The 19,042-nt window shown below is 45.3% G+C and overlaps 1 protein-coding gene across 5 annotated transcripts in view; it reads left to right on the forward strand.

The window, feature by feature from the left end:
• cbarpb (CACN subunit beta associated regulatory protein b) overlaps positions 1-19,042 on the forward strand; it is a 184,766-nt gene that overhangs the window by 151,545 nt on the left and 14,179 nt on the right. For all 5 annotated transcript variants that reach the window (XM_048559997.2, XM_048559998.2, XM_048559996.2 and 2 more), the window contains one exon: positions 9,846-10,029. In XM_048559997.2, coding sequence (XP_048415954.2) covers positions 9,846-10,029 — 184 coding nt within the window. The remainder of the gene's footprint in view (positions 1-9,845; positions 10,030-19,042) is intronic.

A 19,042-nucleotide genomic window follows, 5' to 3' on the forward strand; every position in this document is an offset into this window, starting at 1 on the left:
CAATGTTCTCCCTTTTTATTTATCTTTTAGTCATTCACTATTGGTTCCTAGGGGAGGAAACAGTCCCAACTCACAGGCCTACTGTTAGCTTTCATCACTCTATACATCTTAGTTTTTGATTGGGTACTCTCCTTGACTTTTTTTAAAACCATGGATAGGTAATCCTTCTCATTAAGTTCTTTTTGACTAAAATAACATTTTGCTGAGTGTTAAGAAGTATCTGCTTAAATGTTTGCCATTGCACATCTGGTGACCTATTCCTTTAGTCTATTTTCCCAGCTTGCTTTTGACATTCATTCATCTTTGAAGAAAATATGAATTAATAAAATGATATGCAATTGACAAGGAGTCAATAAATAGATGAGAGCTTCAACTCCACAAAAGATCAAATGCTGCACGCATAAAACAAATCAAGAAACAATGTATGATTGCAATGCACAAACACGTGGACATAATTTGAAAGCTGGCAAACTCTTTTGCTTTCCATTTCCCCAACCGTGCCTAATATTTTCCTGTTTATTTAGTGAATAGAATTTTCCAGACCTTCTCAAAACTAATAGGTTTATGGTTCTACTGGTATCAATTTGGGTCAGTTAGTAGAACGTTTATCTCTGTGACAGATTGAGTTGTGATGTGAAGTTTCATGGACTTTGGGATATGATATAGGCCTACCCTTTTAGTTAACAACTGCTGCATTGGTTTAGCTGTATCTTTCAAGTCAGATGTCGAATCACGGCCCCATTTGCCAGTCAGTTTCTTTTATTTGTTCAGGGATATTACTAGCAAGATCAGCATTTTATTACCTGCTCTTGAAAGGTTAGAGGTGAGTCATCTTCTTGAACCCAGGGTATGGATGGTTTAGATACACCCACATTGCTATTACTATATGAATAATTTATTGACACTTGTATTCTGCAATGAACAACACAGTAAAATACAGTGGAAAAAACTTCAATTATCACCACAAACCAAGTCACTTGAATATTTTAAGAATGAAAAGATTAAGCTGAAAGAAAGCCCATCTTTGTTCCACTGCCTCCATCATGAGTGCTGAGCCAACTCACCAATGATGCCTGCACCACCACCCCTCTGCCACCTGTGCCAGAGCCACCAACATCGGAGTCACCACTCTTCAGGCACCATCTTTGTCACTGGGCCCACATCACCATGGACCACCGATGCCAGGTCCCATGCCAGACCCACATTCACCTTGAAACCAGGAGACACCCCAGCTCCACTGCCATCGCCGCCTCACCAATAACCAGGAGACCCTAGCTCAAGGCCTACCAGGAATCCCAGGCTCCATTTCCGCTGCCACATCAATGCCTGCAGCTCCTGCTCTGGGCCTGCCACTGTGATGCCTGCAGCTCCTGCTCTGGGCCTACCATAACCTGGAGTCCCTGGTCCCAGAGCCAGGCCAGGCCACCGCCTTGCCAACAGTCCCACTCCAGCCGCTGTCCTCCACAATGTCAATTTCTCCACTGCCACAAACAGGTAGAAGTTGAAGAAAAAGAAGGAGGAAGAAGACAAAAAACTTGAGGAAAGAAGAGATAAAGGGGCCAGTCTAGAGTGGACAAGCCCAGGAGCTCAAATGCTGACTACCTTGCCGACACCACCATTTTAGATTAAGACATTCCAGAATTTTGACCAGATGTCAATGAACGAACAGCAACATCAGGATGGTGCAAGGCCTGATGGGAATTTTGCAGGTGCTGTTTTCCCCTTGTAGCTGCAACACCTGTTCTTCCAGGTAGAGGTCACAGTTTGGAAAGGGCTGGCGAAGAGGCCCTAATATTCAGAGAAGAACTGAGAATAATACCAAGTATCATGGCCACTCTTGGTCTGTCTCTGCTAATGCCTTCAAAACTAAAATCTAATCACCGATTAATTTGATTTTGTGCTATTTTCCTGTACAAAAGTTGGCTACCAGATATGTCCATATGGCAGTGATTGTTATAAATCCCTTTAGGACATCTTGCTGACATGATCACATTATATATAATTAAGTTCTTTTATTTTTTCATATTTTCCTACAGGTCTTGTAGCCTTTGTACATTCTGTACAATGTAGCTTAGATATAAATTAAGGAAGTTATAGAATTCTTAACGGTATTGCAATCCCTTTAAGACTTAGTAGATAATGTATCATTACATACTGTTTGTTAAACATCTTTTGATCTTGCAAGCTTTAAGTGCTTGGTGAATTACCATTAGTTATACTTCAATTATATTTACTTTTATGCAGATAGTGGTTATTAACTCTGCATTCTGTTGACACTATATAGATAGATACAAAACTGAAACTGTGGTGTTTGGGTGTTATGAAGTTTGTTTGAAATGTATAACTTTGTAAATAATTGTAGAAATGTACACAGTTTGACTCCAGTTCTATCCTTCACCAACTGGCTTTTTGGAATAGAACTGTTATTGCCATATCAGGAAAAATTATAATATTACCAGGAAGCACAGTATCAATTTTACAGATACAGGGAGACACTGGTAAGTTGTCGGACTATTCTGGTGGGCATTGTATAAAAGACACAGAAATCACACATGTTCTTCAACTCATTTCACTGACTTCTGAAAAGGAAATCAAATTTATTGAGCAAATTATTAAATCCTCATGTCCTGCAAAGAGACATTATTAATAGTCACAGTACATTCAATAGTGAAATGTGCTTAATTTGCAAACATCATGTAGCAGTAAGAGCAATAACTTGAGATCAATCTACTAGAATATTGTTCAAATATCCAGCTACAATCAAGTTTGTAATGTAAAATCATAATGTAAGCATAATGTGACCTCCTGGTGTGATTTGTGCTGATGTGCTCAACCCAGTTATTTGCTTATGTAATTGATTCTTGTTCTGCCAGGATCTTTTAAGTGTTTTATTCATGACTGAAGGACAAACTGGGCTTTTTCGTGGTATATTTAAAAACAAATGTATTGACTCCTAGTCGGTAACATTAAGATAACAATTATTTCCGCGCAAAATAAAACCAGACTCTTGGCACCATCCATTTCACAAAAGGTCAGTTAGATCACATTTACCTCCTTTTGCCTGATGCCAGTTGGTCTGGTGCCAGTGGGTTTGAAGGTGATGGGGGGGTGGTGCGTGTTGGCACAATCTTGTCTTCCACTTGCCACCCACCTAGTCCAGGTGGCACTGATGTTTTACAAGGGATGGGGGTGACATTGGGCAACTGGCCCATCTAGTGAGCAGTTGAGAACCTCAAATGGTCAACCGGCTGTCGTTGAAAGGTCTCATTCTGCCACCACTGGTACTTAAACTGGTTGTGGGAGAGTCCCATGCTGAGAAGCAAGTCACTTTGTTTCCCAGGATAGCAGCTGGCAGGAGAGGATCTCTTTTTAAGGGATTCATTGGAATTACCCTGTCAAGGTATTAAACCCCTATCCCATCGCCTCTCAAAATCTAAGTGATTTCCCCACCACCCCAACCTCCCCTCATATAGGACCTGCCAACTCTCCACCTAGGGATCTCTGACTCAGCTGCTGGGGCTGCACCCAGTACTAGAGGTCACCTTGTGCTGAATAAAATAACCAGCAGTGCAGCTGCATCTGGTGAGTACGACTGACAAGGAGGGAGCACTAGGGACTGCCTCAAAATGGAGCCTACCGTGAGGGCCTCCCTCTTCAATCAATGATTTAAAATTTTACAAAGTACAGGCAGAAGCCTCGTTGTGGAAGTGGTCCTCCAGAAGAGTGCCCACAGTCTCCCTTGATCATGTGAACATTGCGGCCCCCTGGTCCTGCCAATGAATTCAGCCACTCATGACCTGCCAACCTTCCAGTGGGAGGCTGCATGTACAATGTAGCAGTATTCTGAGGAAAGGTCACCAGACCCGAAGCATTAACTCTGATTTAGTTTCTTCACAGATGCTGTGAGATCTGCTGAGCTTTTCCAGCAACTTCTGCTTTGTTCCTGGCTCTACAGTTCCTTCAGTTTTTATTTTGCATGTACAATGTTGTTGAGTGACCCTGGCATTGTCAGACACGTTGTGTGGGACTTTGAGGAAAATTGCCCTTTAATTGGGGTCTTGAGTTTTATTGCCTGTCTGGCTCAGTGGAGGGGGCTGCTGAGTCCTGTGCCACCTTGTCTCAAGGAAGTGGCCAAGAGGCAGGAGTAGTGTCATGGAGCCATGAGATTGGATGCCTCTGATTTTCTGGCAACACCTTCGAAACCCATCTCTGCAGATCGTGGAGAGTTCAAATCTTTTCTGGAATAAATAGTCTGCAGTATGACTTGCCAGGAGTCTACACAGCTTTGAGCTCGTTTCTACCATATCTTTGGCCTTCGTCTCAGAGACCTTTCCATAATGACTGAAAAGCACTATTTATCAGTCCCCCCTGAGTGGATGAATATGGACAGTGAGGAGCATTGACAGCCTCAGAAGACTGTGTCCAACAAACATGTGTGGTCATAGAGCGGTTTTCCTAGACCCTGATTAAGGAAGAAGAAAATGTTCATCTCTTTGGCAGAAGGGAAGCAGCAGGCACAGTTCTAAACAGATTGTTTTCCTTGTGCCTTTGTTTAAAAGCAGAAATTCATATATTGTCTCAATCCCTATTGCCTTAACCAGTAATCCTGTCACCCTTCAACAACAGTAATAGCCCTTTGGTTCATAACTGATCACTTGAAACAGAAAATGTTAATCAACCCGTCTTGGGGATAAAGACAAGATAATCTTTTATGTTTAGTGACGGAGGAGAAGTATGGAAATTTAAAGTAGCACAGGCAAAACAGGAGGTGACTGATAGTTTTTAGGAATTTGGTTCTCCTTACTGTCTGTGGATGACAGAAAGCCGCAGTAGGTGTTTTCTAGAGTCCTTAAGGGGCCTTAGAAGGCATGTTATATAAAAGCTGGAAAATTTAGCATTCTCCCTATGCTGCTAGCCCACTGTATATGAAAAATGGAAGAACACTACATTAGAAAACTACCAAAATAGTCCTGTTTGTGGACAGTTCATGATATGTGGGCTCCACTGGTTAGGATATTTATTACCCATCCCTAATTGCCCAAAGGGCAGCTAAGAATCAACCATATTACTGTGGCTGCCAAGTCATGTGTAGGCCACAGCAGGTAAGAATAATGGAGGAAATTAGAAGACATTAATGAGCCAGATTCATTTTTACAACAATTGACAAGGATTCCCATTTGGTTAGCTTTTAATTCCAGATTTTCGTTTAATTCAAATTTCACCCTCTGCCTTGATGAGATTCGAGCACAAGTCCCCACAACTTTCTCGGCTTACTAGACTAGTGAAAGAACTAATACACAAGCACCATCACCTCTCTTTAATAAGTGAATGAACTATGGTGAATTGCAACATTAAGTCATCAACGCCACTACAGGACAGACAAGAAACACTTCACATAACCTGACCTTTATTAATCTTAAGGGAAGGCCAGGAATAGCCTGCAGATCCTTCATTGAAGCAAGGCTGCTGTCAGCCTGTCTGAAAGTCTGAAGCATCTATCACGCTTTTCTCAATCTGTTGCAAAGTATCACTCTCAGAAACATTCATATCCTCCTTCCAACAGCTGAACAAAGTCCAAATTTGGCTAATAATACACCTACGCTATCTCCATTACTATTCAAATTGTTCATCTCTGAACCCTCAATAACATCAGCACGTGTGCTTTGATCAATGCTAACTGCAGCCCCTAATTCTTTATCCATCGATACCTTACAGAAGATATTCTAGGACTCGCTTCTTTGTCTGTTCAACCCAGTGAAGTCTTGTGCCCTCAAATCTCACGCCGTCATCAGGACTGAGCTGCCAGTTTATAAACACCACTGAAAATCAGTGCAAGAATATGAGGTGAAAATCATAAAATAGAAAAGAATATTAAATGGGTTTTGTGTTTGAATACAGAACAGGCATTTGGAGGAAAACCAGGGCGTTAGAATTTCATTTGGGCAGCATGTGTTTCAGGTCACACAGCGACTCTGGGGATTATCAGGTGCTAGGTCTCAACAGAGCTGGATTCAAGTCAGCCCTAAAGGAATAAGTCAAGTGATACAAATGTATTTCAGTTTCACTTTGTTGCGGCCCCGTTACACTCCGTCTTTCGACATTGACTACTGTCTGCTACGCAGTTCACATTAATGAAGTGATTGATCATAATTCTAACTACATTTAAAAGCCTTTAAGAGGTCTGGGTGCAGGACAATAAAGGACACTAAAACTGACATTTGTTGGTAACAGAAAACATGCTTCCTGCCCAGTGACTATCAGCGCACTAAATTTGATCTGAAGGAAACTGTCAGTTTCACAGGATATATCATTGCCCTGATGCATCACCTTAATGGGCACAGGAGACATCAGGCTGGCTGAATTCCATTTGTTCTGTAGATTTCTACCCATTTTGTCTGTCTGGTCAGGACCGACTTCTGCACAAACAAGATTTGTTTATTACAGGTAAATGGACTGGTTGATAGGGAATGCTAATAAGTACTTGTCTCACATTTCCACACAGACCTTGTGTGCTGACTTATTGGATCAGAAACACACAGAGGTCTCGGGTTCACTGAGAAATTGAAATAAATAAACCTGTCAAGTTATATGTTGGCACCATCAACAATTAGCCTACTCCAGTTAAAAACCAACGCACTCAGTAAGATATTATTTCTGCTCAGGGTCTAATTTGAACTTTGAAAAAAAAACACATTTTGGTGGATTAACTTCCTCAGTACTTTTCTTTACCACTGTAGCTAATATCTTTGCCTAAATGTATCTCTCTGCTATATTAATGCAGGAATTATTGCAGATTTTAGGCTAAATACATCAGCCGGGCATTGCAAAAAAGTGGATGGAAGGAATAAAGTAAATGTCTTCATCAACTTTATCTCAACAACTTATCTCTGCTTTTATACACCTTTCGTTATACATATGGAAGAATAGTTGTGTTATAACTCAGAACCCTAAATTGATGGTCCATGGATATAAGTTTAAATTCCACCATGGTGTTTGAAACTCAGTTAATAAAATCTGGAATAAATTTAAATAAATCTGGAATTAAAAGGCTAGTCTCAATAATGATTGTGAAACTATCTGATTGTTTTACAAACTCAACTGGTTCACTGGTGTGCTTTTCAGGTAGGAAATACACCCTTCTTACTCAGTCACGCCTATATGTGAGTCAAGACCCATGGCAGCATGATTAAGAGATAACAAAGTGTGGAGCTGGATGAACACAGCAGTCCAACCAGCATCTTAGGAGCACCAAAGCTGATGTTTCAGGCCTAGACCCTTTTCTGATGAAGGATCTAGTCCCAAAACGTCAGCTTTTGTGCTCCTAAGATGCTGCTTGGCCTGCTGTGTTCATCCAGCCCCACACTTTGTTATCTTGGATTCTCCAGCAACTTGTAGTTCCCATTATCTCTGCAGCATGATTAACTCTTAGCCGCCCTCTGAAGTAGCCAAGCAAGTTACTCGTTTGACAAGTATTTACAGCGCTGTAAATTTTGTGATTCCCAGATGATGCCCACATCCTTTGAGTCAATAATAAGAAACACAGAGCCTAAAGCCCTCCTTTTTTACCTCATTATACCACTTTTTCTGATCCTCTCTTTTTGGCCTTTTTTAAAATCTGTTGCTCAGTTTTCACACAGTTACTAAAGTTCCCCTATTAGGCATAACACCCAGCTGTTACATATACAACTATTTTGCCAAACACTTTTGTTTGTATAAAGATAATTCATACATCTGTCTCCAGTTTTAGAGAAAGGCACACAATTTAAAAATGTTCCTATAACAGCACAGTTAATCAATTGTTCATAGATTTGATGCGAACCACGCCAGAAACCAACAGAAAAATAATACAGAAGTGATTAGGCATTAATTCAACTGTCTGCTTCTAGATTTATACTGGAAATAGATCAGAGTTAGTGCTAAGTTACCTCTAAGTTTCCAAAGAACATTTGTTAATATTTGACTAATCTTGAAAAATTAAAATAGAGCCAAATAAATAAATCAATAGTTGAAGCAAGAATGTGTGTTTGAATATTAAAAAGAAATTGTATTTGTAAATCTTCATCAATGTTTTAAACAATCATAGTCTTGGCTCATCGAAAATGCTTCACAGCTGATGAGGCATTTTGAGATACAACTGTCTTAGCGTAGGCAAATTTTATGGTTGAAGTAGAATGCTAAACAAAAGGAGTAAATGTTGTGTGCCTTCCGTTCTTGAGTTTGAATTCTATTTGGATCAAGAGCGGCACGGTAGCTCAGTGGTTAGCATTGCTGCCTCACAACACCAGGAACCCGGCTCCGATTCCACCCTCTAGGTGACTACCCGAGTGGAGTTTGCACATTTTCCCCGTGTCTGCGTGGATTTCCTCCAGGTGCTCCAGTGTCCTCCCATAGCACAAAGATGTACAAGTTATGTGGTTTGGCCATGCTAAATTGTCCATAGTGCCCAGCAATGTGCAGGCTAGATGGATTAGCCATGAGAATTACAGAGATTGACAGGGGTGGGTCTGGGTGAGTTGATGGGCCAAATGGCCTGCTTCCACATTGCTGGGATTTTATTGTAAGTCTACATTTGCCTGAATTTTACTATGGGCACCAAGTTTCTCAGTATACAATCTATAGTTAGGTGATGTTGTCTACCCAGAATGTCATGTTCAAGTTTCACCTGTACTAGAAGTATTGCATAATGGGTAGATTAAAAACAATTTTAAGGATCATTTTGGCATGACAGTAGTGCCAGTACCTCTGGGCCAGCAGGTCTTGTTCAAGTCCCAGTTGTCTGAAAGTGTATTGTTATAACACATCGTAAGGGGTTGTCTCCACACCTTCATGCTTTCTAGCTAGGTTTCTTGTGCTGCAATGGTGGTGAACCTACCTCTGGACCAGAAGGCCTGGGTTCATAATCCCACCTAGTCCAAAGGTGTGTCATAACCTCTCTGAACAGACTGATTAAAGCATTTCTATGATTTATTGGTAGGTGATATCTGCAAGGCCTAAATAATATCTAAATATTTACATTTAAATGTGTATCCCCTTCACTACATTTTCAACTTCAAAGGTTCTGCCACATGTTACTTTATTATTTGTGTAATGGATTGTGCATTTGTTAACTGAAATATATTAGAGAAAATTTAGCCCTGTCTCTAAGAAAGGACCCTGTCTGGTATATGAGACTGTTCTGGAATCTGGAGGTAGGTGCTTAAGGATGATTTTATTTTAAAATTGTCCGATTATAAAATTATTCTACATTGCTAATGCACTGATTAATGAATATGTATTGAACATACACTGTATTAACCAAATCTTTAAATTTCAAAATTTATTTAATTTATTATTGCAGTGCAGAGCACAGTTTTTTGCTATAATGTTAATCAGTGTATTGAAGAATTTCAACGCTCAGAAATGAAGCTGAACAGTATTGAGTAATTGAGGAATTCTGAGGAAAGTTTCAGATTTCAATGAAAGCTGGATAGAAAGTGCACGAATAATCAAACAAGTCTGGGAGAGCAGCTCCTGGTTGACTGCAGATGCCTGTAACTTTGTATTGTAGGAATTTTGAAACATCCTACCTATGATAGAAGTGTGAGGAAGTGCAAATACATAAAATATACTGCTGCATAATAATGGGAATAAATTGCATCTTATTGGTACAATAGATTAAAAGGGAATGTCAATATAAGCAAAGAGGAAGAAAGTAAAAATAAATAATTTCAAACACACTCCTCTCTGGGGCAGGGTTTCCTATTTATGTCCATCAACAAGCAGTGTAATTGCTGTCTAAGAGGCTGTCAATGTTTTGTTACACATTTGCATTGTCATTTCATAATGAAATCATTAATGCTTGTTAGGGTCTCCAAAGAGACACCAGTTTCATCGACAACGTGCTGCCAGTGAGAGCATGGAACATGAAGATCAGGACCCCCACCAGACTGATATTATCCAGTACATTGCCCACACAGATGACGTCACTTTTGGAACCCCTTCAACTCCATTTACACAACCTCCCTCTAGTCCACCTCCATCAGCTGGCAGGTATTGTTCAATGACTTGTGATTCAATAAATCAGAATAACTTTTATTTTGTATTTTTTAATGTAAATTTTGCCAATTTATTATAAACATGTTGTATCTGTGTGTGTTTCAAACTATGTATGTATCTCTGGGAGGATGCATGATTGTATCATTTTGATACAATTGATAGAGTCATATTGGGCTCTGAACAACTTGGCCTACGGTGAGATTTGTGGCTGAATTGAGTGATCAGATTGGCGAGGCAGGTCTTAATGTCAGACGCATTAGGTGTTCCACCTCTTACACTTCTGACAAGTAGCACAGCACTTGGCAGCAGCAAGGTGCCAATTAAGGGGAATTATTGCAAGTAGCTGAAGTTACCTTTGTTAATCTTCAGCTTTGTATCCTATTGTGCATACAAAACAACCTTTCAGTATCAGCCCAGGGATTTGGAAATGGTCGGTCAGTCAGTAGGAGTGGCGAGAGTCAGGTTGCTGTCCACGTGAGGGATGAGGAGCTGAATGGCAAGCAGCCCACCACCTGCCTTGATTGTTTTTATTCTCTTGGAGGACTGTTTTCCTCCTGGAGTGAGAGGGAGGCAAGTATTGAGGGAGTTGGAACTGAACAGGACAGGTATTATCTATAGTGCAGCTGGGGAGGTGTCCCAAGTAAGTGATTAGGCAGAACAGAGGGTATGCAGGGCTAGTAGTGTCAGTATTGGAGTGAGTGACAGTGAGGGAGGGAAGATGTTGCAGCCAAGAGTGAGACCGTTAGAGCATGTACCTTGGTGGGAGGTGGGTACTGTATCAGAGATAGAGTGAGTGTGAGGTATCAGAAGGAAGATGGTAGCATTTAGGTGGACAGTGTTGAAAGACATTGAATTTCTTCCTACAGCCCCAGGCATTTCTCCAAGTGGCAACAAGAGTAACCAGACTGTCTGGTCTGATGTTGTTACCCCCTTGCTGGTCCTGGAGGATGAAGAAATCCCCTCCCCCCAACCCACCAAGGTGGACCTCCATATGCCTGCACCAATATCCCCTCTGCCATGTCCAAGAAAAATGTCAGGAACTTTGCCGGAAGCTGCAGACTGACTGTTTATCTGGATTCACAACTGGCTTTTAAAGACTTCATGGGCACAAGAGATGCCGGTGAATTCAGCAGTATCTGCTGAGTGGTGTGTTGTTCTGGGAATGTCATGTCCAACTCTGACCCCACCCAGCCAAGTATCATAGGGGCGAAGTAGGTAGTTAATGAGGTGCATTTGGATCAGAAATCTCACTAGGTGTAGAGATGAAAATCCCTCTGTAAAACTCCACGCAAGTCAGACTTAGCTGAACACAGTCGGATTCAGCCTTATGAGAAGATCATGTGTGTTTGCATAAGCATATGCATTTAAGAGTGCATGTAAAATGGTTAGTGGCATGTACAGGTGTGTGTATGAATATTTTCAAGTGCGTATGTTTGCATGTGTGTGTGAAAGTGAGTGCACAACACAGACTTAACAAAGTACTTTACAAAAGAATTACATACTTCTAAGTGTTGAATGGCAGCTTCTCAGTAGATCGGAGTTGCTGCTTGAATTAATATTACTTTGCACTGAATATGTCACAATGAGGATGACTTTGACTTTACAAGATAGTGTAAAATGTGCAGCAGCTCAATGGCAGACCATTTTACATCTCTTCCTCTTTTAATTTTGTTTGAAGTCACTAAGTTAAAAATGGAAAAAAAAAGTATCAAATTGGTTTCAAATTCTCGAGCACCCTTTCTTCACTATCTCAGAGTCAAAATTATCTTCAGTAGATTGGACTCCTTTTGTAATGTTGAGTGTGAATTATCCTTAAGTGATACCAAGGGCTAATCAACTCTCGAATAATTTCCTGCATTTCAGGAAATAAAGCTAAACATTGAAATGATGATTGTTAGACCTGAGTCTTAAGAAACTCCTGGATGAATGGCAGAAAGGAACATCTGGTGGAATAGTCACATGCGAGTGTCAGGATCGGCCAGATTTTCCTTCTGTTTAAGTGAATGGAAGTTAAATCCTGGAGCTGCTGATAGGGCCAGGCAAATTCCCTGCCAGATTTTACTCGTTGCACTGCCAAACAAAAAACCCCAATGACTTTGAGAACAGACTATATTCTAATAAATCAGCAAATACTACTAAGAGTTTCAACCCTATCATTCAATCTGGCTGTTCATCTGACCCTGTTAAATTATATCAATTCACTTTTATGCTTTATGACAATTCTTCCTTTACTGCCACAGTTCAATATGTTATTCAACACAAGATTTGACACACATTCTTCTCGAGATACATGTAACACAAAGGAGGCAAATCATAATTTCTGGCAGGAAGATTGACTGGTTGTTGCATGGCATAGCATTATAAGCATGTATTGAATGCATTCACAATGTCAATATGCAAAACAGGAACAAATCTTTAGACCCATCTACCCCACGCCTCTTTTCAGTTTATTATCTTACGAAACTTCTAGTGTCACTCTTGTCCAGTTTTTTGGTTCCATATTCAGCATCAAATCTGATTGCCAGTGAAGTCACATTATTTACTCCAGTTGGTCAGTGGTGTATGTACGAAATGTGATGTAGGATACAAGCTTCAAAGAAGGAGGTCTTTACAGTAAGTCACAGCAAAACGCTACTATGAAACTCCTGTTATTGTTCTGGTTCAAGCGTGGGCTCAGTTTGAGTGCCAAACTGAGCAATGTCTACCCACAGGAAAACTGAGTAGTGCGCAAAGAAACATAAATGCTCGTAAATGTTTGAACCAGACATAATTCAGGAGAAGAAACATGGCTTTATCCATATTCATAAACTGAAGCAACAATTGATTCATTCTACAGTGAGTTTTGAGAAGATTTGTAGCTCAGGTGAGGGACTGGATGTGAGTTTGCTCACTGAGCTGGAAGGTTCGTTTTCAGATGTTTCGTCACTTTTTTTTATTTGAAAAAATATACTTTATTCATAAGATGTACAAAAAATAAAACATATTTATACACCTACCCAGGCATGCAAGCCGCTCCGGGTTACCCAGGGGGTACGTACACCAACTAAAGGAAAAAACAAAACAAAGAAGAAAAAAAAAGCAAAGAAAACACCCCGGCAGTCATCTCCCCGCACAGTCCCCGTTGGCCCCCTGACCTGTTGGGGAAGGCGCCAGCTGGGGCCATTTACCAGATAGGGCCCATTTTTCTATTCTGGACGAGGGGTTTCATACTGTGGTCTTTCCCCACCGCGCCTTGGCGGCGACTGCCCCAAGCTTTAGCGCGTCCCTCAGCACATAGTCCTGGACCTTAGAGTGCGCCAGTCTGCAACACTCGTTCGGGGTCAGTTCTTTCAGCTGGCAGACCAGCAAGTTGTGGACAGACGAAAGAGCGTCTTTCACCGCATTGATGGTCCTCAAGGCGCAGTTGATGTTGGTCTCGGTGTGCGTCCCGGGAAACAACCCGTACAGCACGGAGTCCCGTGTCACAGAGCTGCTCGGGACGAACCTTGACAAATACCACTGCAACCCCCTCCAGACCTCCCCTGCGCATAGGCACACTCCAGAAGGAAGTGATCGACAGTCTCGTCCCCCCCGCAGCCACCTCGAGGGCAGCGTGCGGTGGCTCAGAGATTCCGGGCATGCATAAAGGATCTCACTGGCAGAGCCCCTCTCACCGCCAGCCAAGCAATGTCCTTGTGCTTGTTTGAAAGTTCTGGCAATGAGGCATTCTGCCAAACGACTTTGGCAGTCTGCTTGGGGAACCACATGACGGGATCCACCCTCTCCTTTTCCCGAAGAGTCTCGAGGATACTACGTGCTGACACTGCCTGACGGCCTTGTGGTCAAAGGTGTTTCCCTTCAAAAATTTCTCCATGAAGGACAGGTAGCACGGGACGGTCCAACTACTTGGAGCGTTCCGCGGCAACGAGGCCAGGCCCATCCTTCGCAACACCGGGGACAGGTAGAACCTCAGTAAGTAGTGACACTAGGTGTTTGCGTACAGAGGATCGACGCACAGCTTGATGCAGCTGCACACAAAGGTAGCCATCAGGGCGAGGGTGGCGTTCGGTGGAAGATGGCCCAGGTGACCGCAGCGGCGCAAGTCCAGGGAATAGGCCAGGCCTGCACCACATACAACAGTACCGAAAGCCCCTCGCACCTGACAACCAGGTTCTTACCCCCGATGGAGAGGGACCGGAGCGTCCACCTGCCCAGCTTCTGCTTCAGTTTGGTGATATGCTCCTCCCAAGTCTTAGTGCACGCCCCAAATCTGATGGGAAAACTGTCCGATTCCTACCCGTTGATTGAGACTGCGCTAATGATGTTGGTGTAGAGCAGCCGGATCCAATTGCGGACCCCGAACCCCGATTTGGAGAGGACGTCCCTCATGTAAGCATGAGAGACCCTGTCGAAGGCCTTCTCCTGGTCCAGGCTGACGAGGCAGGTGTCCACCCACCTGTCCTGTACGTAGGCGATCGTATCCCTGATGAGCGCGAGGCTCTCAGCGATCTTCCTGCCCGGCACAGCACAGGTTTGGTCAGGGTGAATCACTGACTCCAGGACAGACCTGACCCGGTTGGCAATGACCTTGGCCAGGATTTTGTAGTCCACGTTCAATAGAGAAATGGGACGCCAATTCTTAATTTCTTCCCTCTCCCCCTTCCTCTTGTAAATGAGGGTGATGATGCCCTTCCTCATGGACTTGCACACTTCCCCTGCCCGAAGCGCACTATCGTACACCTCCAGCAGGTCCTGGCCGACCAGGCCCCACAGAGCGGAATACAGCTCGACCGGTAAGCCGTCGCTTCCGGGAGTCTTATTCCTCTGCAAGGACTTGAGGGCTCTGGCCAGCTCGTCCAGGGATATCGGCCGGTCCAGCCACTCCCTCGTGCCGTCGTCTAAGACCTCCGTGATAGACGATAGGAACGACTCGGAGGCCGTGTTGTCCGTGGGCTTCGTGTCGTACAGTCCGGCATAGAAGGATCTGCTGATCCTCAAAATGTCAGGCCGAGACGACGTCACCGAGCCGTCGTCCACCTTCAGCCGGCTAAGCACAGAGCTCCCTTTGTGCACCTTCTGAAAGAAGAAACGTGAGCACGTCTCGTCCCGCTCCATGGAGCGGACCCTGGACCGGAAGATTATCCTGGAGTCCCTCGCGGCGAACAGTGAGGCTTGCTGGCCCCTCACCTCGCGGAGGCCCTCCGTGACATCGACCCCCATCAACTGCAGAAGGAGCAGGTTCTGCACCCTTTTCTGGAGTCGCGACAGCTTTCCCCGCCTCTCTCTCGCCTTCCGAACACCCTTGAGGACAAAGAACCTCTTGATGTTCTCCTTCACCGTCTCCCACCAGTCGCCCAGAGACTCAAAGAGGGGTTTCACAGTTCTCCAACCAGCGTACTCCCTCTTAAGCTCCTCGACGTTCTCTGGGGCCAACAGAGTTGTGTTGAGCTTCCACGTCGCCCTGCCAGCCTGCTGGTCATCCTTTAAGTGACATTCGGCCAGCAGGAGGCAGTGGTCAGAGAAGAACACTGGCTCGACGCCGGTGGACGTGACTGAGAACGCCCGCGACATAAACAGGAAGTCTATCCTTGAGCAGATAGACCCGTCTGGCTGCAACCAGGTGTATCTCCGCTGCGCTCCGTCTGCAGGGGTGCTGAAGACGTCGAGCAGCTTGGCGTCCTTCACCGTGCCGATCAGGAATCTGGACGTGACGTCCAGTTGACTCCCCCCACCCGCTGTCCCCACGCTGGATCTTCAATCTGCATCGATGATGCAGTTGAAGTCTCTGCCTCGGATGACAGGCCTGGATGTAGCCAGCAGGGGTGGAAGCCGCTGCAGGACGTCCAACCGCTCACTCCGTACCGCTGGGGCGTACACGTTGATCAGCCTCAGGGCAGCGTTCCTGTAGGTGACATCAGCCACTAGGAGGCGCCCCCCCACCACCTCCTGAACCTGAGAGATGGTGAAGTCGCGCCCCCGCAGCAGGATAGCCAGGCCCGAGGAGCGACAGTCGTTACCCCCCGACCGGATCGAAGGTCCACAGGTCCAGGCGCCGGACCATTTCCCGCACCTGCTGAGGTGCGGTATCTCGCACTCCTGCAGAAACAGGAGGTCCACCTTGATGGTGGTCAGGTAGGCCAACGTGGATACACATCTTGCGGTGGACTTGATGCTGCGCACATTAATGCCCGCAACTCATACCCCCATTGTGGGCAGTGACCGCAGTACTCTGCCCAAGTCCAAGGTCCAGCCCCTCCATCTGTCCCTTCATGCCCATTGCCTGGGCTAACTGCTGGACGCTCTCCGGGCTCAGGAAACCGTCTGTGCTGCCTTCCGGGTGGCACCCCCCGTCGGGGGAATGGAGGCAGGAGAGTCTGGCTCTGGGTCAGGCTGGGGACACTCTGTTTCTTCCTTCCCGCCTGAAAGTTCCGGGGGGCCCTCCAGGGCGCCAGCGGCACGTGGCTGGGTGTTGGAGGGAGCCTCAGGATGCCTTCCGTCCCCTGGAAGTGGGGTGCTGCTTTCCTTCTCCCTTGAGATCTTTAACTTCTGCTTTGGGTGGGCCTCCTCCGAATCTCCCTTGTCAGAGGAGCTCTTATAGCCTCCCTGTAGCTGCCTCTTCCCACCTGATGGTTGCGGTGCCTGGGCCCGCCGGCGCGCCTTCCTCCTCGCTTTCCGGACCGTCGTCCACTCCCCTGGGTCACCTGTTGCTTCCTCCATCGACTCTGGGTTGTCAGGGGAGGGAGCGGAGCCTGCAGGGGCGCTTTGCTGGCTTTGGGCCCATCCTGCAGGGCTGGGCCCTCCTGCATGACCTGGCCCTCCTGTACATTAGCGGGGTCCTTGCAGGGCCCTGCTGCCTTCCTCTCCTCCAGGGGGGGCTTGCCCTGCATTGCCCCTGCCGGCGACCTGGGCGTAGGTGGTCCCCCGCTGTGGGCATGCCCTATAGAGGTGCCCCACTTCCCCACAAAGGTTGCAGCTTTTCTCTTTTGGGCAATCCTTTGCAAGGTGTCACTCCTCCCTGCAGATGGTGGCTTTGCTGTCGGCTGCCACATAACCTGACCTACCACAGGCATGGCAGACTTTAGGTTGCCCTGCGTAGATCAGGTGGCCCTTGCTCCTGCCAATCGCGAAGCTGGATGGTGGGTGTACGATGTTCCCATCTGAGCCCGTCCTCAGCGTCACCCTGACCTGCCTCTTACTGGTCCAGATCCCGAAGGGGTCCATGATGTTGGTTAGGTCCCCCTCCATCTTCACATACCTTCGGAGGAAGGTCAGGACATCAACTGTTGGCACATGCGGGTTGTACATGTGTACAGTCACCATACGGCTCCTCTGCGCTGGCATCACAAACAGCGGGACAGCGGTCAATACAGAGAGGGGGCCCTCACCTCCTTTCTCCTTGAAAACCTCCAGGAAGCGCTCGCAAAGCTTGGCACTCCTGAAGGTTACATCATAACAACCTCCGAGGGAAATCCTGCAGGCAGTAAATGTCCGCAGCAGCGAACCCACAACAGTCCAACAGGACCCTCTTCATGAAGAAGGTGCGGTCCACAAGTGCACCTTCATCCACCTTCTTCACGGAAACACGGATGGTGTTCCAGACCCCCTGACCTGGGGCACGAGCACTCGCCGCAGCCATCGTTGCAGGTTGGCTGCTCCCCTGAACCAGCGTTAGGCCAAAGCCAGCATTGAGATCCACCGGTTGCAAGGGTGCACAGCCAACCTGACGTCTTCCTTCCACCCCCAACACAGTCGCGCTCTCCTCTTCTTGGTCCACAAAAGAATAGGTCTTTATTTTGTTCCGGGTGTAATCTGGTACACTGAGCTGGAAGGTTCGTTCCCAGACAATCCGTTACCATTCTCGGTAACATCAACAATGAGCCTCCAGTGAAACGCTGGTGTTATGTCCTGCTTTCTATTTATCTGTTTAGGCTTCCTTGGGTTGGTGATGTCATTTCCTGGGTTGGTGATGTCATTTCCTGTTCTTTTTCTCAGAGGATGGTAGATTGTCTCCAAGTCAATGTGTTTGTTGCTGGAGTTCTGGTTGGAATGCCATGCTTCTAGGAGTTCTCGTGCATGCCTCTGTTTGGCTTGTCCTAATCAAAGTGGTGTCCTTCCTCATCTGTATGTAAGGATATGAGTGATAGTGGATCGTGTCTTTTTGTGGCTAGTTGATGTTCGTGTGTCCTGGTGGCTATTTCTGCCTGTTAGTCCAATGTGGTGTCTGTCACAGCTCTTGCAAGGTAAACGAACGTCATTTACAAAATACCTTGCAAGAACTGTGACAGACACTACATTGGACTAACAGGCAGAAATAGCCACCAGGACACACGAACATCAACTAGCCACAAAAAGACACGATCCACTATCACTCGTATCCTTACACACAGATGAGGAAGGACACCACTTTGATAGGGACAACACATTCATCCGAGGACAAGCCAAACAGAGACACGCACGAGAATTCCTAGAAGCATGGCATTCCAACCGGAACTCCATCAACAAACACATTGATTTGGAGCCTATCTACCATCCTCTGAGAAAAAGAACAGGAAATGACATCACCAATGCAGGAAATAACATCACCAACCCAAGGAAGCCTAAACAGATAAATAGAAAGCGGGACATAACACCAGCGCTTCACCGGAGGCTCACTGATGATGTTACCTAGAAAGGTGACGAAATGTCTGAAAGCGAACCTTCCAGCTCAGTGAGCAAACTCATTCTATAGTTTTGGGTCAAAAAGCTTGGATTCAATATAGTTTTTTAATCAGAGATGTTATCAGACACCTCCGCAGCAGGTGAGACTTGAACCTGGACCTCCTGACCCAGAGTTCGGGATATTTCCACCATACCACAAGATTTCACCAAATTCTCAGCAGCAAAACATAACAGTTGATTCAAAGCAGCTGTGATCTCATCATCTCCTCTAACCAGTACATCCCACATCTTTTATACTTGGAGTGGAGGTAAGTGCCATCTGGAAGTAACCAGGCTTCGTAGGAGCTTTGAAATTTCCAGCTATCCACTT

This window comes from Stegostoma tigrinum, chromosome 30, assembly GCF_030684315.1.
Source record: "Stegostoma tigrinum isolate sSteTig4 chromosome 30, sSteTig4.hap1, whole genome shotgun sequence".
Taxonomy (NCBI): domain Eukaryota; kingdom Metazoa; phylum Chordata; class Chondrichthyes; order Orectolobiformes; family Stegostomatidae; genus Stegostoma; species Stegostoma tigrinum.